This window comes from Dermacentor variabilis, chromosome 4, assembly GCF_050947875.1.
Source record: "Dermacentor variabilis isolate Ectoservices chromosome 4, ASM5094787v1, whole genome shotgun sequence".
Lineage (NCBI taxonomy): Eukaryota > Metazoa > Arthropoda > Arachnida > Ixodida > Ixodidae > Dermacentor > Dermacentor variabilis.
The window spans coordinates 42,060,052-42,085,565 of NC_134571.1; the positions used below are offsets into that span (position 1 = coordinate 42,060,052).

Sequence of the window (25,514 nt, forward strand, 5' to 3'; positions counted from 1 at the left end):
TATTCAGGATCACGAATTTTTCTCATTTTTACACTGAAAAGTATAAGTATGGAGGGGTGGGTTTGAGAGGAGAGCTGCACAGCAAGTATTGGAGAGTGAGGTCTGAAGTGAAGCTACAGTAATCATTGCTTGAGTACTGATTACGTGTTTCTTTTCATATTGGCACACCCTGCACAGTTCGCAGTGCTTCCCAAGTGTGTGTCGTTTCTTCAGCCAACATTGCAAGCGAGAAATGTCCAGCCCAGCCAGAAGATTAGCCAACTTACATGGGCTGAGTTGAGTCAAGCTTGGGCTGCCGATGTCCTGTGTGCTGTCAGGAAGGTGGATAGTAGTGCTTGAATTTTGGCGCTCACTTTTCACGCATGACACAAGACTTGTACCGGGCTCTATTTTCACGGTCACCTGCAAACCACCAATACCGAATTGCCACGAATGAGTCCATTCACTACATCTTGATTCCAGAAAGTGGATGATAAAGAGACAATAATGTGGACTTAAATTTTAGCTGTGTAGTACACTGCATCCTATAATGACTATAAGTTATATATAGTTATAAGTGACTATAAATTGGAGGCTTAATCTTTTTATAAGTGAAGTTTATAGTTTTCATAAGACACAGAAAAAGAAGAAATGGTTGACGACTCAATCACTGCTCATATGAGTTGCTGTGGGCCGTGAGTCAATACCACAGGTGGGATACTTTTGTTGACCCTGCCGAAATTCAATGAAATCATACCTCCTTCTATTTTGCTACAATATGTACTTATATCCACACGTGGAACTTTGAACAGATCGATGAGCAAACAAGTCATGGCGCCACTACCTCTCAAGCAGTTCCCTGACTTCATGCCAAACTTGGTCTGCGTCCCTTTCAGTACGGCCTCTAGTGGTGTGCAGTGAACACACTAGACGGCACCTCAAATTCGCACCAGATAAGAGTTATTGCATATGGTTCTCTTTAGGAAGCCAGAGTTGCACATCTGTTCTCCATTCGTTGCTCACACCCCCACTTATCGAGCAAAGTCATGTGGTTCCAAAAGCAACCATGCAATGCAGAGAAGTCACCACTAAGGCACAGAAAAACAAAGTTGGCAATGGCAGCACAAACTGCTTCATCATGCTTTGGCACTTTCTTCGATAACCAACATTCAGACAACCACTTCCAAAATTAGTATCTTATTATTTTTTTTTTCGTGCAAAAGTCACTTAATAAACACCTTTCTTTTTGTGTTTTGAACATGTACAGGGTTGCTGCTTAGCATGTGTTTCGAAAGATGGTGCCACGCAATGAAAGATCCAGCACTACGTGACACCTCAGTACATGCAATGGCATATTTCTATTCATTCAGAATAATTTTAACAACTACCATAGCTCACACGTGCAAGCTTGCAATGAAGTGGTCCACCAGGGCCCCCGATAAAGCAGGCAGTTCATGAGGGTAGCTGTGACATTATGTGACATATTATGACAGTAGCACAGGTCGACCACGAGTGTTCCTGTTGTGATGAGCTTGGCTCGTGACATGTCCCTTTCTCTAAAAAATTGGTCCGTTTTACACACTAGATGGCAGACCTTTGTGTAACTCTGCTATCCTCGAGAGCATATGCAGTAACTCTAGCACCTGGTAAAGTCCCTAGAATAAACCTAAGCTAGTGCTATCTCCCCCTTTCCACCTTTTCCCTCTCTCCAAACAGCCCCAGCAGTGCTGTCCTTGCGCTTCTTCATATTCGACATAGTATAAGCCTGGTCCCCTATTGCTGCTTCCCTTGCGAGGTAGAGCATCCCTTTCACCTCCCTATTATCCTGTTGAATGCTTAATGCACCCTTGTTTTAGTGAGATGGTCACAGTGTGCTTTGCAAACACGGCACAGGCCTGACCTCAGCACCAATCAACAAGTACAAAGGATGCATGGACATTAAACATGATGCTCACTGTCACATGACTGCAACCATCAAAGAAACATACAGGAAGGGACAATGCGGAGGTCAACAATGAATGGTGCTACTTTAGCTATTGTAGGGCCTTTAGCACAAGGAACACAAGGAATTTTGAACCATGTGACAAGCCCTGGCGTGAAAAACATGCGTAGAAGCCTGCATTCGTATGCTCTATAATGAAATGGTTCATCAGCAGATGTCTTCATTGTCATGCAGAAACATCACTCCATCTTCATCATTGGCCTCCTGAGTACACTTAAGAGAGACATTGCTGAAGGAAAGAGCCATGTGTCCAGTGGTACGTGGTGCAGACATCTCCTTGCTTGTTTGCCTCTATTCTAGGTGACACTAGCTAGCTAAGACAACACGATGAAGCCAAGTCAAATTAAAGGCTACTGTGCGACTACAGGAGCACCTGCTGTAATATAAATATAACCAGCAGCTTGCTCCTGGCTGGCATGTATCATCACCAAGAGCAAGAGAAGTACAAACACCGTTTGGTTCCCAAGGTGACATACTACATGATGCCTGCAGTTTAATCAGTGTTTCACGTCGGCCTACATGGCGACAGGTGGCTCTGGCTCCAAGAGTTAGGTTATTAATACATGTACATAAATATGCAAGAAAATGGATGGAGGGACTGCTGTCGCCCCGTAGATCAATGATACACCATCACATGTGTCATGCCGAAGTTGCTGCTATGGCGCTTAATTCATTGGCCACAAAGTTGTCCGTTGTTCCACTTTCCTTTTCCTTTGATAATAATATGAAGTTTATTGCAAATTTAATCTACATCTCTAATCAGTTGTACGGTAAATTTTTCTGATGCTTTCCTTGGCTTCATAGTATGGTGGACTCCTATAAATTTTCAAAGTGCTTTCAGAGCATTCGAAATGCCCTTTCAGACAGTCAGTTACAAGTTTAGAATTATTGATGTAAGCATACAGCACGACATTTCTGCTTGAAGCTTTATGCACGTGGATGGGAGACCTCATTATAAACTTAGGATCCACGGCTGAACAAAGATACCTTGAAAATTGTACCATGAACAATTATATTACACTGAGGCTACAGGTATTTGAAATACAGATACAAGATTCTACAGGATTAAGTGCATCCAATATGATACTTGCTATTTGTATGTCAAAGATATTTCGATACATTTGTGCATGCTCATTATGGCATCACGGTAGGAGCTGTTGCAAATTTATAACAGAATTGGCTTGTAAATTTATTAACTCCTGCCAACAAGCCTCATACATTTTGAATTTCCTCCGTTCAAATGCAAGATTTTTTTATCAATGCTCTAACTTAAACTATTGCATTGCCATTCACCAGCAGTCTATGCGGCTTGCAGTACTTGCATATAAAATCAGCACAAGTATGTTGCACAATCAGCTATCTTTCCATGCCACCTTTACAACTGACAGGAGACAGTTAAAGATTTGTGGGCCTGTCCAAAAGCGGTTCAGTGTCTAATTTTCTACAAGTTTAGATAGGAGGCAACCGCATTTCTCGAGTTTGTCAATGTAGTTTTGCAATCGCTCTCCGTCAAGCTTCAGATTAAACCCTAAATATATAACGGCAATGTTTATAAACAATATGTAATGCCATAGACGTTTCGTTTTTAGGCAAGAGTAAATGGACCTGAATAAAAATATGGCATAGAAGTGTTCAAAATGCACATGTATTTAATATTTCATTTACGATTAAGTGTAAAGTTGGAGGTGGAGCTGTATGTGCTGCTGATGATGGTGTTGCAAAATGCGCATCTTTCACTGAGCCTATCCTTGTCAGGCGAAGAAACAGCAATATATTTGCTACCTAAAAGATCATGCCAGCTCTTATTGGCTAAGTTCAGCTCTCCGGTGGAAATTTCAAGTAATTGTGTTCGCAAGTGCTGGGGATATCTTGCCAATCACCCACATTTGGCAACTGCCACTTTCCTTAGAAATGAACCCTGTTTGAGCAAAAAGTTGAGTAACATGACTGGGATCTCTGTCGCCCCAGTCTCTCGTTTGTTGATGAACCATGTGAGCGACAACTGCAGGCAACTTAGTAAGGGGGCTTGGTCGTGTACTTCGGCACTTTTCTCTTCAACTTGCCTGTGACTGTATTAACTACTGTAGGCAATTGTGGCACAGCAGCTTTTGTGCTCATTGCTTTACCAGCACAATAGTTGGGATAGAGCAGCCGTACATACCAGGCAAAATGTCGCACCTTTGCACATCTAAGCACACAGTCTTGTTATGTTGGTGCTTCCTACGGTACCAAATTGAAAACGTTTTTGTAACATTTCAACCATGCATTCAACCCATGCAAACAGTAGCAGTGTTTGTTCTATGTTGTCTCAAATTGCACAAGAGTCACCAACAATGCCCATGCAAAACACCCTGAGCTGTGCCGACCAAAGAAGTGAAAACCCAGCAGGCAGCGTACTCAGGCAACATGTGTACTATTGGCTAGTCACTCGAGGCACTTCTGGGCAAAGAGTGACAGATTCTAAAATTCCAGAACCAAGCGATCGAGCAACTAGATTGAGCATACCGGTCACATAATGGCCTAAATTGTTGTTCATTACTGCTTGTGTAGTCATGTAACATGCAAAATCACTCAGAGTTTGAGCTTTACTGTAGAGCTTCCTTTACATTCTCATGCAGAGAGGCACTGCATCACTGTGGCATACTACAAGTGCATTTGAATCTTCATTTCGAATTCAGTGTGGAACGCACCCTCAACAGAGTGCTTTGAGGCAAATGAACCAGCACCCCAAATCGACGATAACGCTCATAAGGTGGTACTACAACACGTCATTCTCAAACTTGAGCCATGCACTCCTTTAATGAATTATGATGATGGCTTTACCCCATTCCTGGCTTTCGATATGTGCACGCTTCACAACATCTCATTACCTCAGGAAATGGAGCCAGTCATTAAAGTTGCAAAGTGAGCACGTTTTAGGTGGATATAAACAAACACAGGCAATATGTTTATGCATTGTTCATATTCCTGGTTTTGTTCAGTTTTTGGAAATATATGAGCCAACAAAAAAGTGACACCTCTTAGAATAAGCTTTAATGGCTGTTATTAGCTAGCTTCAGTGACACGGGCATCTTCATAGAGTTCACGATAGGAGTGCTTTGTATCCTAAGATAAACATTAGCTTAATTGTAGCAGAAATACAGATATAGATTACCCAAAGGGTATTTTAAATATGACATATAACATGCATATCATAAGAAGCCAACAAACACTGACACCAAGGACAACATAAGAGAAATTACTTGTGCTTACTAAATGCAAATAAAGAAACGATAAATTAATGGAAATGAAAGAGGATGAAAAAACAACTTGCCGCAGGTGGGGAACAATCCCACAACTTTTGTGAAGGTTGTGAGACTGTTCCCCACCTGCAGCAAGTTGTTTTTTCATCCACTTTCATTTCCATTAATTTATCGTTTCTTTATTTTCATTTATTAAACACAATTATTTCCCCTATGTTGTCCTTCGTGTCAGTGTTTGTTGGCTTCTTATGATATGACTAATAAAAATCGGGCCCCTCAGCTAACCCCCTTTCTTCTTGTATATAACATGCATATGTCTTTAATACTAGCCAACCATGCTTATGATCAACTTTTGAAGGCCTTTTTCTAGGTTCAGAACTATTAATTTGAAAGCCTTAATTGTAAGTGGTCATGTGTTCAAGGGACAGTAAAGTGAAACAGTGAATCAGTTTACACTGGCAAAATAGTCTCTTGAACCTTTACTTTTGCTAACTTCGTGATAAGAGTTTTATTACTAGAAGAGGAAGTGAATGCCAAACTTAAAGTTTCTGAATGTTGTGCCGAAACCTCAGCATCAGTACGTCAGTGTGATGTCAAGTGTTTCTAAGAATTTTCTCGTATTTGCACCTTCATGGTGCAGTGAACTTCTGCAAAACTCTCAAAGTTCAGTCTTACATCTTTAGAATACAATGTATTTCTCATCTACCAATAAAAAATTGACCAGGCCTCAGTAGACATCGTCAGATTTCACAACATCATGGCTAGCTGGTATGAAAACTGCGCGTCACCACCAGTCTTGCTCGTGCATCTTTTCTGGCTCACCAAGCTGCTTCTAATGGTAAGAGTGGCTATTTTGGTATCTTATGGAGGTATAATTTATTATTATAGTTCAAATTATTTTTTCATTGGCGCCCCTTTATGTGCTGCTGGCACTGACGTAACAGCTGTGGCTCCGCTTAACATACAAAGGCAATGAGGAGCGTGCAAAAGTACTGGGAAGAAGTTCTAGAGAAACCGAAAATGTTTCTTCCTTGAGAAAACACTCAGAGGCTATAAGAATGAACACAATGGTTGCCGTCTCGAAAACTCCGCTACGCTGCTCTTGTCTTCAGTTGCAATTTTGCAACTTGGCATATGTCTGTCAGGTTTTCTTTTTTTTCTTTTCTGTCTCATTTTTATTTTGATATCGCTTCAGTCGTCCACTCAGTGACAACGATAACAAAGCCAGGCTTAACCGGTGTGCAAAACATAATTATATCATCGCTGAAATCGAACCGTTCTAAATGTGCCAAAAGTGGCATGTCGTTGTGTCAAAAGTTGTGTCATAGAAAATGGACACGGCAACTGTGCAGTATCACAAGCTACTGACCCGTGCACCAACAAACACCCTGGCGTATCAGTCTCAAATCACACCGTGCTGCCAAAATCCATGCAGCCGCCCTCAATTGAGGCTTGCCTTCCGCCTTGCCCAACATTTCTCTGCAATTCACCCTGGGCTAGAGCATACTGTGCATGCAAGTGCTAAAATATGCAAACAATAAAGGTCCACAGAGAGATATATATATTTATTTATAGAAAGGCAGAGAGGTCGACCTGAGCGATAACAAGCTCTGGTCTGCTACTCTACACTGGGGAAAAGGGACGGGGAGGAAAATGGTTGATGAATGATGATGATGGTATGAGGGAGAGATGTGTATATACAAGTTCACAGAGTTGCAGCATGTCTAAAGCCATGCGTCCAGCCCAGTGGCTTGGAGAAAGGCTACAGTGGCACTTGTTGTCAGGGCTGCGCTCTTTGCATTAGGCCAAGGAACTAAAAGAAACTCATCTGATAGCGACCTCTTATCGATCTTAGCAATAGAAGAGACCAGTTGCTGTCGTTCTTGCGCGTATGCAGGACACACGCAAAATATATGATCAAGTGTTTCTGGCACCTCACAGTCTTCACAGTTTGAGCTAGTATCACTGCCGCCTATCGGATGTCTATAGCGGTTGGTGAATGCGACACCAGGGCGAATCCGGTGCACCATGCTCGTTCGGCTTCTTTTGAGTTTGTGAGGTATACGAAACTTCATTTTTTGGTCCCATTTGTGTACTTGCTTGTGTTGTCGATCTGGTTGGGTCCAGTGTTCCAATGTACGGTTGCGTATTACGCGACGAAGTAGGGCATTTGTGTCTGTTCGTGAGAACGGAATGGGTACTTCAGAAGCATTATTTAAAGCATTTTTCACTTCAGCGTCTGCCTGTTCGTTCCCTATCATGCCACTGAAAGGCGACAGTGTGGCCATTTCTATTTGCGTGGTCGAGATGCTCTGTAACTTCTATAGCCATGGAATAATATGGGTCCCATCTGAGGACACAGTCAATCGTTTGAAGAGCTGGCTTGGAATCGCAGAATATCGTCCATGCGTGAGGAGGCTCCTCGAATCGAAGTGCCTCCTAGATAGCAACAAGTTCTGTGGCAGTTGATGTTGATCTATGGTCTAGTTTAAACCACCGAGCGATGATCATATGTGGGATGACGAAGGCTGCAGTGGAGGCATATGGTGTGACATAGCCATCGGTATAAATGTGTACAGTATCTCTGTACTCTGCATAAATATGAAACACCATCGCTTGAGGCCAATAGATGCAACGGATGACTTTTTTGTAATTCCAGGGATCAGCAGTGTAACTAAAGGTTTAGGCAGATCCCACAGGGGTATTCTCGGATTACAGGCGGGAGAAAATCTTGATGGCAGAACACTTTGATGAAGTGACAGAGTCCTTGAAAAGCTGGAATCTGGGTGGGTGGCAGGGAGCGATGACAGAGAATGGTGCCTGTGTCGGGTCAACACGCGAAGGTACATTCGAAGAGGCTCGCAGAGCACGTATACACCAATAGGACAAGCACGAGCTTCCACTATTGTTCCATTGGTTGACATGCATCGTGGGAAGCCCAAACATGTGTGTAATGCTTGAGCTTGAAAGGTCTCCAGCGTGCGCACACAGCTAAGTCCCATGCTTGAGAGCACCGGCATGCTGTACCGTATATACCCTACAAATAGTGCTTGGTACAAATGGAGTAATGACGACTCCGAGGGTCCCCATCTTGTTCCTGCAATGACGCGAAGGACATGAACAAAACTCTTCAGCTTTGACTTCAGTACGGCGACATGTCTTGACCAAGATAATCCCCAAGCTATGACTAAGCCAAGGAATCTGTGATGTGTAACCGTAGGTATCACTATTCCGTTAACGATTATCGGATACCTGGTCATTCTTTTTCGCGTAATGCCATAACGGAACATTTTTCTGTTGAGAGCTGGAGGCCTTGACGCCACAGATACTTAGCTGTGATTGTCACTGCACGTTCAAGCCTAGCATGCATTTGGGGACGGGTGGCTCCAGATGCCCATATGCATATGTCGTCCGCATATGTGCTAATCTTCACCGTGTTAGCAAGTTCAGATGCAAGGCCAATCAATGCAACATTGAAAAGAGTTGGACTAAGAACTCGCCCTTGTGGAACACCTCGATGGATATTGTACTGTCCGGTGTCGCCGCCACTTGTCGACATATACATTGTGCAGCCACTGAGGTAGCTAACAATCCGTGCATATAGCCGGCCACCGACGTCTAAATCTTCCAGTGCATCAAGGATTGCATAATGGAGTACATTGACGCATGCATTCTTGATGTCCAAAAAAACAGCTCCAACTAACCGACGACGACTTCTTTCCTGTTCAAAAGTGGAGACCAAGTCGACAACACCGTCAATGGAAGGACGGCCTCTTCTGAATAAAGGTCCAGCCAGCTACAAAAGCTTACAGAAGACAGGCTCCACGGCAAATGCGAATTTCTTCCAAACACTTCCAATCTAAAAGCTCCCTGTGTAGGTCGCAAGGGCTGCTACCTAATGAAATATAGAATGTAATGCTGTGTGGCCCAGCTGCATGGGAATAAAGCTGTTTTGCAATTTCCAGGTCCTGCAAAATTTTGTGGCCAACTGTACACACAAAGGTGCACAGAAACACTGCTTACGGATAGTAGTGTTTGCGCTCATGGTGTCTGTTTACTGACTAGCCAAAGAATCTGCACTCTTGGTTTATGCAGTCCTCCTCTGTCGCTTCTCCAGGTTATGTATAGAGTCTTTGTAACCTTTTATGGCTTTCTGGTGGTTCACATCATCCCCTGGTAAATGAATTGTATGCTTTCAGTTGAACAACCACAGTAATATACCCTGCATCCACTACACTGAGCTGACAGGTGTCAGTGGTTTGTGCATGTTGCCATGCAATTTCACATTCGATAGACATAATGTGCCCTCTGGTATGAATCCAGCTGCACTCATTTGAACTGGTAGATTTAAAAGGGTACTGACACAACGTTTTTCTTTCTTTTGCTTTTTAGATAGCTGCCAACTCTGTAATCACGGCATAAAGTCTAAATTCCTCAGATGCAAAACAAATCATGAGTTACATAATCTTTTATAGCCACCAATTCTAAATGGCTACAAAAATAGAGCGCTACTTTGAGCGTGTTGAGCAAGATGCCTCTGCAAATCTCTCTCTCACACACAAAAAAAGAAGGAAAGAAAGACAGGGGAAAAAAATTACACTAGGCTTCAGCAATTTCCCTAGCACTTAACTCATTTACTGCAGTCGCAGCATGCTCTAACAACTGACACTGCCATCTTTTGCAGAACAACTTCCTTGCGATGCACACAACATTGTCCATATTATGATGGCAGCACAAAGAAGATGGCAACATAGAAGAAAAGAGCCACATGGGACAAAGCTCCAAACTAACTCAAAGTATTAATGCAGTGAAGCAAAGGAGAAACACAAAAGCAAGATTAAAAAGCCAATTAAGATGGTCGGAATTTTCTATGTGCAATGCAGTACGATTCAAACACACTAATCGGCCTGCATGGGCAGTCAGCGCCTTCTTCACTGCTGATGGGCACTGGGGACACCGAGCTGATGCATTGCGCCCATATGCAATGAAAGTGAGGACCTTTGTGATGCATCGTGACTGCACATGGCACCCCAGCAATCGCCCAGAGCTCACTGGTAGCACGAAAAGCGAAGAACACAATGCGGGCGGGCCAATATCATGTTTGCATCGCTGATCACTGTACATGGTTTTTCACATCGGTTTAAAAAGATCCCGAAGAAATTCAATTTGCATGTTGTTTTTTCTGCTTTGGGAAAAAGTCAGATAGGCCTGCGCCAGCCACTGCAAAAGAAGAAGAGGCAAGAAAGGCAGGTCAGCAGGAAAAGGCCAGCGCACTGTCAACCACTGGAACCGTTTTGTTCCACTGTCATTGTGGCATAGTGCACATTTCACTGTCCCAGGGGAAAAATGTGCATCCGGCAGACTGATGATTGCCTTAATTCTCGAGAGGTTAAGCCAGCACTAGAACAATCTAAAGGGCATACCTTCATCACATCTTTTGGCGCATTGTCGTTCATGTGAATACAAGCCTCTCCGTGAAGGACCGCAACTCATAATCGAGCACAGGGATCAAGAGGCATGCAAAATGAGAGGCTCTTCACACAAATACAAAAATAAGACACGATTTGTGCGTTTCAGTTCTTTCTCTTACTCTGTTTGACTGCGAAATTAATCTGTTCAAAAGATTTGGTCCACATACATTATTTAGTGGCGTGAGCATGGAAAATGGCCTTTTGTATTTCTTCTTTCCTTCAGTGTATTAAACTTTCAATTGTTAGTTTAGTTTCCTGTCCTGTGTGTTGCCACTTCCTTCGTGCTGCCATCATACACAATAAACATCAAACACATCAAGTATACACTTTATTGCAATACTGTCCTCGTATGCTTCTAAAAATAAATGCACTAACATCAACTCTCAAAGTTTCTAAGGGGAGCTTGACACACCAAGCACGAATGTCGTGCGATAGTGTGGCAGTTAGCATGTGCGACTCTAAACTATATGCTCCTTTTGGCATATGCATTTGAATCCCAGTGTTGTTCGTAAGCAAACTTTCATTTTAAGTGTGCAAGCACTCATTGGACGCTCATTCATGCATTCTGTCCATGTTCATATGTAACGTCTAATAAACTGAAATATAAAGAAACATTTCAATATCATGCACTCTTCTATTAGCAAGTGTGTGCTCACAACATACTGCCTGTATATATATATATATATATATATATATATCATAAGCCATTGTTGACATTGGTGTCATTGTTTGTTGGCTTCTTATGATATGACTAATAAAAATCAGGCCCCTCGGTTGCCTTTCTTATCATTCATATATATGTGTGTGCATACGTGTGTATTGTGAGAATGTGTTGTGACTTTTTGTTTGATTATGGAAAACAGATGCGCTCACTATGACTACTTTGTGACTCAAAGTGCCATACCATCTAAACCGGTTTGCTGGGGCTTCGACAGTCTGCAGCGTAAGCAATGCAACGGTGACAGTGGGCAGAGTTTTCTTCTTCACCCTATGACGAAGATGAGGAGGTGGCCTGACACGGTAACGAAAACTTGACAATGACATGACAATTACAGTGGCTGTTGTTATAGAAAGGACCTACGGACAAACAGACGGGCAGATACAGCAAACCGAACTTCGAGCTTTTAACTGCTGCTGCAGCAAAATCACAGGTGGTGGTTACATGATCTTGCTGACGCGTGGGCTGTTAAGAACAGCCTGCTCAAGTGCAAGTTTTGCCAGGCAGCTGCGACAGCGGCACCAACTTTTCCTGGAACGCCACCGCAAACCTATAGCCACGGCATCACTAAGTCAACTGTGTGCGAAGAACAATACGCGCATCCTCGACTCTCCGTCGCTGGAGCCAAGATATGAGTTCGACGAAGCAGGCTTTGTGCCTGAACCCGCCACCGCCGACCTGGTCTGCTGTGAACAAGGGAGTCCCCGAGGGAACGTAGTTCGAGGCCCCTTCCCACGCACCGTTCCTGACGTCAGCCAGAGTTCTGCGAAGTCCATCTGACATTAGTTGAGGACCGTTAACCTGTGTGGAAGTGTGTGTGTGTAATCCCTCGCGCAGAGAGGCGACTTGTTTACGATGACTGGTCGAACGTTTCCCTCACCTTGGGTTCGAGGGAGGACCGAATGTTTATAAACTGCTGTTGTGCGGCCGCTCGGTGTACTTTCTCTTGCAGTCATGCTAGACTGATGAACTGCAACGTCCTGATGTAGATACTGTAAATAAACCCATATTCCTCGTTCTCGATGAGAGGCAGTCCTTCCCTTCAACAACGTCCTCAGCGTGGATAAGTTGGACGACGGCATGGGCCAGCTACCTTCTAATTCATGCCCGGCTCCAATCTCGATGACTGACTACGGGCGATGGGATTGAGCCCCCAATCCTTACAGGGCCGGCCAGCCCGGTGCAGTGGTAACAAGCTAAAGCATTGGTGTCTTACCGAAATCTGGTGGAATAATTGGGGAGAGGTCAGAAGGCCACTCTGCATTACGAGAGAAGCAGCATCAGAGGACCATGCTTATCGCCGCACCAGGTGCAGAGTGAAGGAGGTAACAATGGCCGACGTGGTGCGGGCCCAGCTTTTGGCGACACAGTCATGGTGTAGCATGGCACAACGGTGCCAGGCTTACTGGTGTGCACGAACACCTTGTGATAAACACGTGACCACTACCTATGACTTTTGTGATGTATAGAGGGATTCAGCTCAACACATCTTGTGACATGTAGCTGCATTGCAATTGACGTGTATTTTGAACAAGTCACATCAGAAGATGACATAATTAATGATTCAGGGCGTGCTTTACGAACTGAGGCAGCATGCAACTGTTACAGAATCCGCATGTGTTTAACAAAGCAAAAAAAGGGGAAACAAAACTTCTTTGTTGGTACTCTTCTAAAGAAAAACAATTATATTTTGCACATTGAATGAATCAAGGCTTCACTGGGTGAACAGCTATCTATTAGAAAAAGACAAGGAGGGAAAAGCATTGTGTCAGTGCACTTTTAAAACGTCCAAAGGGAAGCGGGATACCACTGACTGTAACTGCTTTACAGGTACAGATGCAGGTATTGATGGCACGCCAACATCTCCATTCAATAGACAGGGCTGCAGCTGTCCCCTAGCTATAGAGTGAGAGTGATATTTCAAAGAACATGGCCATATTTAGTTTTCACTTACCCTCCATAATGCCCTCATTACCTACTCAAATAGGATTTGTATATGCACTTTACCATTTACATGCTCTCAGGAATAGAGGAAGCCTAAAAGCAGTGAAGAAGAAACCAGGAATTGGCAAGAATCAGATGTATGCGTTAAGAGACAAAGCCGGCAATATCATTACTAATATGGATGAGATAGTTCAAGTGGCTGAGGAGTTCTATAGAGATTTATACAGTACCAGTGGCACCCACAACAATAATGGAAGAGAAAATAGTCTAGAGGAATTCGAAATCCCACAGGTAACGCCAGAAGAAGTAAAGAAAGCCTTGGGAGCTATGCAAAGGGGGAAGGCAGCTGGGGAGGATCAGGTAACAGCAGATTTGTTGAAGGACGGTGGGCAGATTGTTCTAGAAAAACTGGCCACCCTGTATATGCAATGCCTCATGACTTCGAGCGTACCGGAATCTTGGAAAAACGCTAACATAATCGTAATCCATAAAAAAGGGGACGCCAAAGACTTGAAAAATTATAGACCGATCAGCTTACTGTCCGTTGCCTACAAAGTATTTACTAAGGTAATTGCAAATAGAATCAGGAACACCTTAGACTTCCGTCAACCAAAGGACCAGGCAGGATTCCGTAAAGGCTACTCAACAATAGACCATATTCACACTATCAATCAGGTGATAGAGAAATGTGCGGAATATAACCAACCCTCATATATAGCTTTCATTGATTACGAGAAAGCGTTTGATTCAGTCGAAACCTCAGCAGTCATGGAGGCATTGCGGAATCAGGGTGTAGACGAGCCGTATGTAAAAATACTGAAAGATATCTATAGCGGCTCCACAGCCACCGTAGTCCTCCATAAGGAAAGCAACAAAATCCCAATAAAGAAAGGCGTCAGGCAGGGAGCTACGATCTCTCCAATGCTATTCGCAGCATGTTTACAGGAGGTATTCAGAGTTCTGGATTGGGAAGAATTGGGGATAAAAGTTAATGGAGAATACCTTAGTAACTTGCGATTCGCTGATGATATTGCCTTGCTTAGTAACTCAGGGGACCAATTGCAATGCATGCTCACCGACCTGGAGAGGCAAAGCAGAACGGTGGGTCTAAAATTAATCTGCAGAAAACTGAAGTAATGTTTAACAGTCTCAGAAGAGAACAGCAGTTTACGATAGGTAGTGAGGCACTGGAAGTGGTAAGGGAATACACCTACTTAGGGCAGGTAGTGACCACAGATCCGGATCATGAGACAAATAATCAGAAGAATAAGAATGGGATAGGGTGCATTTGGCAAACATTCTCAGATCATGAACAGCAGGTTGCCATTATCCTTCAAGAGAAAAGTATGTAACAGCTGTGTCTTACCAGTACTGACGTACGGGGCAGAAACCTGGAGGCTTACGAAAAGGGTTCTACTTAAATTGAGGGCGGCGCAACGAGCTATGGAAAGAAGAATGATGGGTGTAACGTTAAGGGATAAGAAAAGAGCAGATTGGGTGAGGGAACAAACGCGAGTTAATGATATCTTAGTTGAAATCAAGAAAAAGAAATGGGCATGGGCAGGACATGTAATGAGGAGGGAAGATAACCGATGGTCATTAAGGGTTACGGACTAGATTCCAAGGGAAGGGAAGCGTAGCAGAGGGCGGCAGAAAGTTAGGTGGGCGGATGAGATTAAGAAGTTTGCAGGGACAACATGGCCACAATTAGTACATGACCGGGGTAGTTGGAGAAGTATGGGAGAGGCCTTTGCCCTGCAGTGGGCCTAACCAGGCTGATGATGATGATGATGATTATGATGATGATACTATAAACTACTGTTCAGCTGCAATTCTTACTTGCACAGTGCCGTTGCAAGTATTGCGCTCTAAAAATTTACCACTGCTGTGCTCTCTGGCATAACAAGTTCAGAACCTAATTCTGGTAAACAGGTAGCATTATGAGCCAGCCCATACTATGTGCATGCTGAAAAACTAAACAGCAACATGCGAAAAGGAAACAAACTGGCTCGTACAGGAAGCTGATAAGAGGCTACTGTATTGCCAGAATTTGTTTCAAATTTCACTAACATAAACAATAATTTTTAAGGAAAAAAGCTAAAATCAATATGCCCACCGGGTGGAATGAAGGCTGTAGGCCACTGCATTCTGGAGCACCATCATCACTCCGGCGGCGGCGGCGCCTTCGGATGATGCTGTTGAGATCATCCTGTGGCTGGAGCAACGGGGGTGGGGGTGCCACGGCAACAGCAGTCGGTGCACCCTGGGGCTCGTGCAAATCAGCAAAGATGGCGTCAATCTCGAAATTGGGGTCGGCCAGCTGCTGCAGAATTTCCTCTTCCTCGTCGATACCCAATCCATGAAGGTCTGTGTGCGTTAGTTCCTGTAGAACGTCCCCCTGTGGCTCCACCAGCACATTGGGCCCACTGTCCTGTGGGTGGATAAACACAGGAAAGGTGTCAGATTCAAGCTGTCTGGCTGGTGCACCTCTCAAAGTATGCTCAGCCAAATATGAAATTCAATTACAATAGTACATGAAAATGAAAATATGTATGTATATAAGTTGAGCTACATAGCTGTGCTACGAGAGAAAAATTACAGAAGAAACGACCCTTGATGACTATCTAAGACAACATAAAGCATTTCTACCCTGCTTGTGGTGCAAAGCCAGAACAAACTTGCGTCCTCCTTGCGCGCTGGATGACCACCACATGTACAGCTGTGACACCCTGAATTGCGTACGATTGCAACCAGAGGCGGTCGCAGACACTACAATGCAGACGGCAATGTAAATCCCAGCAGTGAAGAACAATTTAATGTGAAGCTGCACCTGTTGCCATATTCCTAACGTTGGCTATGGCTTTCACCTTGTTCTCGTTTTGCTCATCATCACATCGCTATTTTGTACTACATAAATTTACCAAATTATTGGTGCACATTAATAGTGGGAAAGTATGGTATTATGGAGGCCTAGGTAGGCTGGCATATTCGAGTGCATTAGAGATATCTGCTGCCCTTTAAATGACCAAGTGACAAATTTTTGTTGGCGAAATATCCAAATTCCTGCTTGCTTGGAGATAAAAAGAACATCTATAGTAGTGTTGTATTTCAGATATTTTGAAACACACTCTAAAGATATTGTAACTGATTTTTATTATTTGGTATGAACATAGGTTCTACTTGCATAAGTAGAGGCATCTGAAAACTAAAGTCAGAAAACAGTCATTTGAATAAAGCCTTTCTATTTATTGCTAGGCCTGTACTCAGATGACACATGTGCCTCGATTTGTGCATGCTTGTGATGCTACCAGGAAGATGTAGTTGACAAATACAGAAACGCAGCCCCCATTTTTCCATGTTCCTAAATATCAGGCCTTCATATCCCTTGAAACCTCTCCAATCCTCCACCGCTTACTAGTGGTGGGTAAATGCCTTTGAGTATAGAAAATGCTTCCAAGTGAATTTGCAGAGCTACAGTTCTCTGAAACAGAGTCAGGACAAAATTCATTAAACAATCTGAAAGAGAGTTGGCAAAACCACTGAATTGCAGCTGTAGCATAGCCATTTTACTTGGAGGTTTATGCAGAATTAAGCCAAAGAACAGTATGTGCCATCTCTCAGGTTTAGGTGTCCGTCACAAGCAACTTGGCTGAGGCCAAACTTGCCGATTCCATCATAGTTTGAAAGAGTCGAGAGGCCAAGTCTTGGAAGTGTGCAATGCGAACAAAAAAAGCATGAAGCAGGTTGAAGTACAGAGAGTGTAGAAATGCAGTGGCGCTTACATTGAGTTCACGTGATAGAAAAAGAAATCAAACATCTTTGAGCACTCTGAATGTTCAATTTTACTGTGCGAAAAGAATATTGTCACATAGGCTGGAGAAGAACTGGTGACATTTATTACACTGCCCATATGCTATCTAGCTGCCTAGGTAATAGCTAGGTAGCCTATGGCAATTGTTTTTGTTAAAAAGCTGACGAAGTGCACTATTCAATGCGGCCTAACTTTCTTGTATGACTGACAAGATGGTATTGTTGTGTGTTTATGAAGTCTCTTGTTTCCTGAGCAAGTTCCAATGAATATTCCGTAGACTGACCATGGGATGAATGTTACATTTGGTTGCTGGCCAGGGGTCATAATCTTGAGTGATCACTTTCAGGGATGCTTTCAGTTTTATTGGTAACATCCATAGTAGCGCTTCAGTGGAGTGACAGGTATCCTACCCGTAGGCTACCCCTATAAGGGCACGCATAATGTGATGAACTGAGAATGTGGTCCCTGAACTAACAAGCTGAAGACACACGACTAGGTGCTTGCACTCGAACATGTCATTCAGGCATGGTACACCACTGTGCTATGGGGGTACATGCTCGAGACCTTAATGAGCTGGCAAAAGATACTCCACGAGAGCTTCATTGGGGACCACATCTGGGTAAGAGCATGCAGGTGACCATATGTATCGGTGCTAGTCATATGGATAGATTGTTGGATCTAGCTGGTTCATGATTACAAAGTTGAAGTGCACAAAAGCAGGACAAAGGGAGACACATCTAAGCATGTACTGTGTGCAAAAGTAACGGACCCACCTTCTGATTTCTACCTCTATTGTTGCATCAGCTAGCAAAGAAGTTGTTGTCATCTCAACTTGAAGACATTTTTTCAGGCACCTAACTATGGCCTGTACAAGAATTAACTGTAGAGTGATGCCCAATCATGGTTTGGAAAATGCTAGGAAGGGGTGTTTCTTCTGCACACGTGCATATTTTTGTTTTCGTGCACTGCAATAGTGCGGCTTAGCAGGCTGGTGAACTTGTTACGATTACAGACATTAAAATAGTTTGCAGTTTAGTTATGTCTTTGCTGTGTTTGTACTGTACTCTTTAAATAAAACAAACAGGGGTACATTAATGCTTCAAGATAGATACCAGCAAACAGGAGGCCTCAAATGAGGCAAGATAGGAACCTACCCAGATAACTACCTACCAAAAATTGCTTGGTAAGAGACAAAAAGAGCTTTGCATTAAAAAAAAAAAAAAAAAAAACATGGACATGTGTTACAGTGATCATGTTGACAGCAAATATAGGGCCACACTGGAGAACACAAAGTGACATGTATGGTTACCAGGCACGAGAGGTCGACCATCTTCCCATCAGTGTTGGGGCACCAGAGCAGGTCGTCCTCTATGAAAGGCATCGCAGGCGGCTCCTCCCAGGCAGCCACGATCACACGCTCTTGCTCCCCAGCACGCCAGCCACCCTGCACCATTGGATAAATGAAGTGTTTGGAATGCTTGTAAAGCACAGCAGGAGCGATGCAGATGAAATAAGGCTATGGCTACGTTCCACCGGTGTTTTTTCATAGTGAATGTGTGCTGCCTCATTGAACATGTGCGGCAATATGATTATATTGACGACTTTGAATGAAATAAAATTTAGCTGAAAATTTGAGCTTGCCCTCGTCTCTGCCCTAATGTGCTTGTATCTTTTTCCTAAACATTAGGAACCAACTAACTCAACAAGTTTTACTGAAGATGATATTGCGTGCATTGCAATAAAGTTGTACTTGAGAAGACGGTGTACTTTGAGAGGCGCTACTGCTGTTGCAGTTTGAGTTCAGAGCTGGAGAAATTACTGGTCTGCCAGTTTTCTTTCTTTCTTTTTTAATGCCAATTTCTGCTCATTCTCGAAAAAGAAAGCGATGGCCTTAGTTAAAATTCTGCTCCCAGCAGTCAATGAAATTCGCATTTGTCTCGTGAATGCAATAAATTTCATTCAAGTCAATTCAGCAGATGTCTAATGACAGCATTTCTGTATTTTGAAGAGTGCTTTAATGAAGACATCGAAGTTGGTCCTGAGCACGGAGTAAAATAGACAGGAGTGTCAACTCGCCTGATAAGGCATTCCATGTAGCATCCAGTGCAAGTGTGACTTCATTATGAGGATCATTGATGGCATTCAATTTAATTGCCCTCATCTGGAGCAGTGTCGGAAGCTTGTCTCGTGGTCAGGATAAGACAGCTGTATGCTCGATCAACAGATTGCAAACGGAACTGTGTGTGCGCTTGCCGCTGTGATACGCTTGGCGCTCTGTGCACTTGCTCGCTTCCACATCGCACATGTGTCATCCGCCACCATGCTAGCACACAGAACTACAAAAAAAAAACTCGGTGGAACATGTTACCTGAAAAGCAGTCTTGATCGCCTTTCGTTAATAAATATAGCTCCTTCATGAACTAAAGGAAGAGAAAAGGAGAGAAAGAACGGCGCTGAGGTTACGCACTAGAATTTTACTAGTAAATGGTGGAATATTCATGGAAGCTTGTTCATGATTTGCAGTTTAAACGAGTCCTTGACATTTAAAAACACAAAGCTGTTTTCTTACAAAGGAGAGTACCACCATCTTGCTCTACCATCATCTATCTTAATCCGTGCACGGAACTAAATACTCACCTAGAATTCAGCAAGAGAATATTTATTGCGCATTTGCCATCATTAGTCGCTATAAGAGTACGTTGTGTATGATTTTTTTCTGTGTGTTCACCTCAAAGAATCATCCAAGCACAAAGCACTTCATTTTGATTTCAATGCATCAGGTTGCTGTCATCCGATACCTTTTATGGCTAATGCTACTTCTCTGCTCATATGGTATACTTTTTTCCTTCTTCACTTCCCTGCACGCTCTCCTGCAATAACGTTCGCATCTCGCCTGTTTGCCGATAGCATCCATGGTTGCGTATTTTCCATTAGCATTTGGAAGTGAACAGCACGCTGCGATAACATCGCATTTCACGAGGTGACAGGGCCAAGAAAGCTCGGTGTACTTGACACATTTTTTGCTGCTTATGAGGTTTTTGACATGATCAGTTCGTGACTTGACTGCAAGGCAGCGTGAAATTTTATTACCCGCACCCAGGGAAGAGTGAAAAGGATGAGAGTGCCTCGTTACACGAAGGATAATAGAGAAGGCAAGCAGAGGCAGAGAGCACAGTGGAATGTTGGGTGCATTTTACCTCTTGGACACTAGTTGCCCGCAGCAAATGCATTTCATGATAGGAAAGTTGGTGCTCTTGTCTATTTTACTCCATCATCCTGAGCTAAAGCTTCCTCATAATGTAGAAATCATCTTTCACATGTCAGCTGACACATGCTGCAGGTTCTCTGGGTTTTAATAGTAAGCACCACTAGTTGAAATCAGCAGGCATCATTTTTATTTTGTTTTTGGCAAAGCAATATTTAAATTTTAATCCAGTTAGTCTGTTATCTTAAGTGCAAAAACAATGATCAGATTATGAAGCCGTTGCAGCTGGGATTGAACCAAGAATCTTGAGCGCAATAGTGCAACGCCATAGCCACTAAGCCACTGTGGAGGGTCATTAACGTTTGCCGCCTTAACACAGTCGTTGTGGTGGCACTTCTTGAGGCCCTAAGCAAACCAAGTGGCACAACTTACTTAGTCATGATATGCATATAACTATGTACAGTACTCTTCCATCTACTGTCTGTCCTCACTGCCTGTCCTTCAGTCCAATTCCACCTCCCCTCTGCTGGCCACCATTGAGGTGGCAGCCACGAAGCTAGCTATTGACAGGTCAAATATGCAGCGGCAAGTGTTCCTCAATGGGAACATGCATATACATACCAGGGAATCACCTGGTCTATAGTTGCCCTCTCCTTTCTTACTTTGGAATTTTAAGTGAAAGAAATTAAAATTTTTTCGTTTGCACTCATTTTTGGCAAAGACCTAGCTTCAACACTGTAGGAAACACTTGCATTTTCACTGTCGCACTGGTGGCACACCTTTTACAATCCACCTGTGATCAGCGCCGCAGTGAGTGTTAATTTTGAGCTCTTTGCTGCCGCTCATGAACGAGCGAGTTCTATGTTGCGCCAGTGGCACAAATTAGTCAATGCTCAAGGCATGAAGAATGCAAAGTTTAACTAAACATTGTACCAGGCTTGTTTAACGTGTAACAGAGTCCTCTTTAAAGTGCTGTGGTATGTTTACACAACCGTGGCACACTAAACATACGCCGGTAATGGTGGTTGTCTTAATAGGTCCTTAAAGCACCTGCTGTAAACCCAGTTCAACAAATAATAGCTTTTCCAGCCACCTCTGTTCCAAATGAAATATTTAGGAAAGATGTTCCACTATAGAATGAATCTTTGCAGCAAAAAAACCCAAGTTATTGAGCATTTACATGCATAAAAAGATTTTTTTTCTTTTTGCAATAACTTGCTTTGTTTCCACAGTAAGGATACTTTGAATTAACGTTTGAAGACCTGCTACCATGATAACTCTATCCTTAATTACTGTGATTACAGCTCCGTATTTATTGCCACTATCTGGTATATACCGTGACAATGTAACTACACGCCATATTTTTTACTGGTGTCCTGTACATTGCATTCAGTGGTGCTTTGTACAATGAATCGACCCAATTGCAGCTGTATGGTCCTGCAATCCCTGCAGAATAAAAGGCCTTTTCGAGCAAACTTGGCAGTTTCGAGAGCGAGTTGAAATGCCACATATATGTGCCACAAGAAGCATGTAGTCTATAAATTATTATTAATGCCACAGGAAGGGTAAAGCAAGCACTCGGTCAGGACATTTCTTCATATGGTCAACTCTGCACTCAGCCAAAAGAATGTACAGCCAGGTCAAGTTACTATTGACAATGTAATAAAAACAATATATCTATGGGATGATTTCAAAATAAAATGGTTAGCCATCTTCAAGAGTATATAGCACACATATGCTGGTAAGTTTCAAAGGCACACAGCTGTTCACTGCAACACAGAGAAGCAACATTGTTTGCAGACTGATGAAGTGCGGCAAGACCGCAGTACATTATGTAGTAGCATTGCATAACAGTAAGATTTCGCTGAATTTGGACAATCATCCATAATGGTTTCTGCTGGTTTCTTTTTTTGTGCCTCTGTAATGAATATAATGAAACAAGCTTCAGCAAAATTCAAATATGCATTGCTTGCTACTATCGTGTGCTGCTGGCCACTCAGACATGCAGCTTTTTGAAAGTAAGAGGTGAAGACAATGGAACAATAGAATAGATGTATCTACGTGTTGACACTAAGGTAATATAACTGTGAGAGATCCTAGAGGTCAAGTTTTCCTTTTTTTTTTTTCATGGCAGCCACATGATCACAAAATGTCTGGCATGTTTTTGTAATTGTTGACTGTATAAGTATCAATACTTGTGCCAATCTCGTTTTGTACATAACCTGCAGTGGCCGTTGCACATCTGTGTCAAGTTAATAATTTCACAGTGTAATTTTCCTTGTATATTCCACGTGTGTGCTGAAATATGAAAATGTGTTGCCAATATTGTCTTCTTTTTGTTCTTTGGTTTGATATTCTAAGATCGTTACTTTGTTTATTTGGAGACGCCTTTTCTGATAGTCAACTCATGCTTAAGGCTTTGAAATAATGTCGGCAGACACCGTAAATAAACTACGTAACAAAAAGCTGTACTTTCTTCAAACATTACTTCAGCTCGTATATGCATTTTTCCACCTTTTTTAGAGTGAAAAAATAAATAATGTGGTTGTATATTACTACTTGAAAATAACACGTGGCTACTGGCTCTAAATATAAATTTGCTTTCAATGATTTGCTCTCAAGCGGCGTTATTCCAAACGCGACCCGGAAGCCCTACTTCTTGCTTCACCACCTAGCCGGATTCAGCTTCTTTGCAAGACACGCACGTTTTGCAGTGAAGAAAGCCTAGTTGTATTCCGGGACTAGCATGCAGACGTCAGTAACGGTTACGTATTCATCAAACGACGCCCCACGAGTGCGCAAAATGGGAACATTTCGTTCTCTTTGAAATAATGGTACATGCTGAGGGCGCTTATAAATAGATTGGACAATTAATAAACACTGTTAGACAGGATTGCTAGACCGCAAATGGATAAGCGCGTAGCAAGGCTCAAACACTGTTTTTGATATGTATCCACGAACACACACAAAAAAAAAAAAGAAAGGAAGGAAGAGCAGTGTCATTCCGTAGCACACTTTTGTGTGTCAGCCGCGAAGCGACACGGCACGGGAGGCGGATATGATGATCGCCATCAGGGCCTGAGCAGTGAGGAGGAGTCGCTTAAATCGCCGGCGTGTTTACAAGTGCCGGGTGCGCGGGCGCACGTGGCCTTCAAACTACGCGCGCGGCCAGCAAAAGCCTTCACGCATCGCGACCGTGAGAGGATCACGGTGCTCACAGATAGGCTCTGTAAGAACGCCGAGCGATTTCACTGACAGCAGGAAAGGGGCCGTGATCATTTCGGCTAAGGTTATGCAATCGCTTACCGCGAAGGAGCGGGAGAGAAAAGAAGGAACGGCACGCGGCGTTAGGAAAGGTCGCGGTCGATTCCGTCAACACGATTTCAACACACCGCGCCCATGGCCGGGTGCGCGCGTCCATGCATCGATCCCCGGTGGCTGCACGTCCCGATAAGGACGGCGCTCATCATCCGCTGGGCCTGCGGAAGCAAACGCTCGTGTATCCACATACCCGCTACGAGCTCGCCGCCGTTCAGACGCAGTCGGTCGTCAGCAGTATGTCCCACCACCTCGGAATACTGCCATCACAAACCGAAGAGGTGTCGGCTGCGAAAACAGAAAAAAAAAGAGGAACAAATCGTTTCAGTTTCAATGACGGCATATATCATTAGCGAGTTCGACGACAAGGACAGGCAAACACAGGGACGCTCGGGTGGTAGAACACCCGAATGCCATTCATAAAAAACACGGGCACGACGTAGTGCGGGAATATTTCGATGTCGAAACACCGCGAGGTAGAGCCGAGCCCCGCAGTGCGATATAGCGGTGCGCGCCTTACCACGAGCCATCGTCGGTGTACGGAAAGCTTTGGCGCCGTAGACACGCGTTGACACGGCACATTTGCAAGCGCGGTAGAAAGCCATCGTTAAAGGGCGCCGGGTGATGTGCAGAGACCCGGCCTTGCCACAAGTGTCCGCGGGCGCGTCGACGCTGCAGCCGCCGCCAGCTGATCTTCGAGGAGATGGAAAAGCAGCCTCCATGCCTCCGCCGCGCTCCTGCCTCGCGGAAGCGGCCGTAGCGGCCCGCCGCTTGTTGTTTCAGCGCTGGTTGTTTTGGTCGCGCAGCCACCTGGCGGCAGTGCGGCAAAGCTAGCCTCCCCAGTGGCGCGAGCTTCGATTCGTGGAGCGATTGACAAATCAGCGTCCACTAGTAGCTGCGTTAGAAACAGTGTGGCAAGGCCAGTGGGTCACGGCGGCCGTGGCCTACGGGCGTTATGGAATGGCATCTGGATAGCGCAGCAAAACAAAGACGCAAGAAGAAACGAAGACAAGCGTTTCTTCTTTTGTCTGTGTTTTGCTGCGCTATCCAGATGCCATTCCATGATGACCGACCAACAAGCCCGTATCGCCACCCTACGGGCGTGTCCTGCGCGTCAAGTTGAGTTGCAGCATTTCAACGTGAACGAGCAAGTTTAGCCCTGGCTGTTCGATCAAAATTTAGGTGAAAAAGTTATGCGAATCCGAGCACTGTGGGAATCGGTGGACTCGGAGCGTCTTTAATACAGTGTCAGTTGCGTTACTGTATAGTGTTAATTAACAAATTAGCGAATTACGTCATAGTGCTTACTGTGTTAATACTAGATGTTAACGCATTTAGCATTAGCACAATAAGCACTATGACATACTTCGTTAATTAAATTGATTAATTAACACTGTACAGTCACACAATTGACTATATATATATATATATATATATATATATATATATATATATATATATATATATATATATCAACAAAGCATTTACATAACGTAAAGAATGGGATCTAGATAACGTAACTTAATATCTACACTAATGCAGATATAGTGTTATATATATATATATATATATATATATATATATATATATATATATATATATATATATATATATATATATATATATCCCATTCTTTACGTTATGTAAATGCTTTGTTGATCTCATGCATGCGATGACATTGCTTGCGCTGAAGCAATACACAAGAAAGATGTAAGTTGACTTTATTGATCGATGCGCTTGTCTCACGCCAAGAATCGTACCGTACAGTACTCTATGTAGAAACCAGTGGTTAGCAGCCCCTTAGTCCGCATTTACGATGCGTTA

The 25,514-nt window shown here is 43.5% G+C and overlaps 1 protein-coding gene across 7 annotated transcripts in view; it reads right to left on the reverse strand.

The window, feature by feature from the left end:
- The window catches only part of Eip74EF (Ecdysone-induced protein E74), a 293,260-nt gene that overhangs the window by 157,145 nt on the left and 110,601 nt on the right, over window positions 1-25,514 (reverse strand). For 5 of the 7 annotated variants that reach the window (XM_075688765.1, XM_075688762.1, XM_075688763.1 and 2 more), the window contains 4 exons: window positions 23,884-23,978; window positions 18,477-18,611; window positions 15,473-15,787; window positions 267-402 (listed from right to left, as the gene is read on the reverse strand). In XM_075688765.1, the coding sequence (XP_075544880.1) occupies window positions 267-402; window positions 15,473-15,787; window positions 18,477-18,548 (523 nt within the window). In that variant the 5' untranslated portion in view covers window positions 18,549-18,611; window positions 23,884-23,978. Of the gene's footprint in view, window positions 1-266; window positions 403-15,472; window positions 15,788-18,476; window positions 18,612-23,883; window positions 23,979-24,210; window positions 24,407-25,514 lie in introns of those variants that run through there. The other 2 variants (XM_075688767.1, XM_075688768.1) reach the window with 2 other exon arrangements.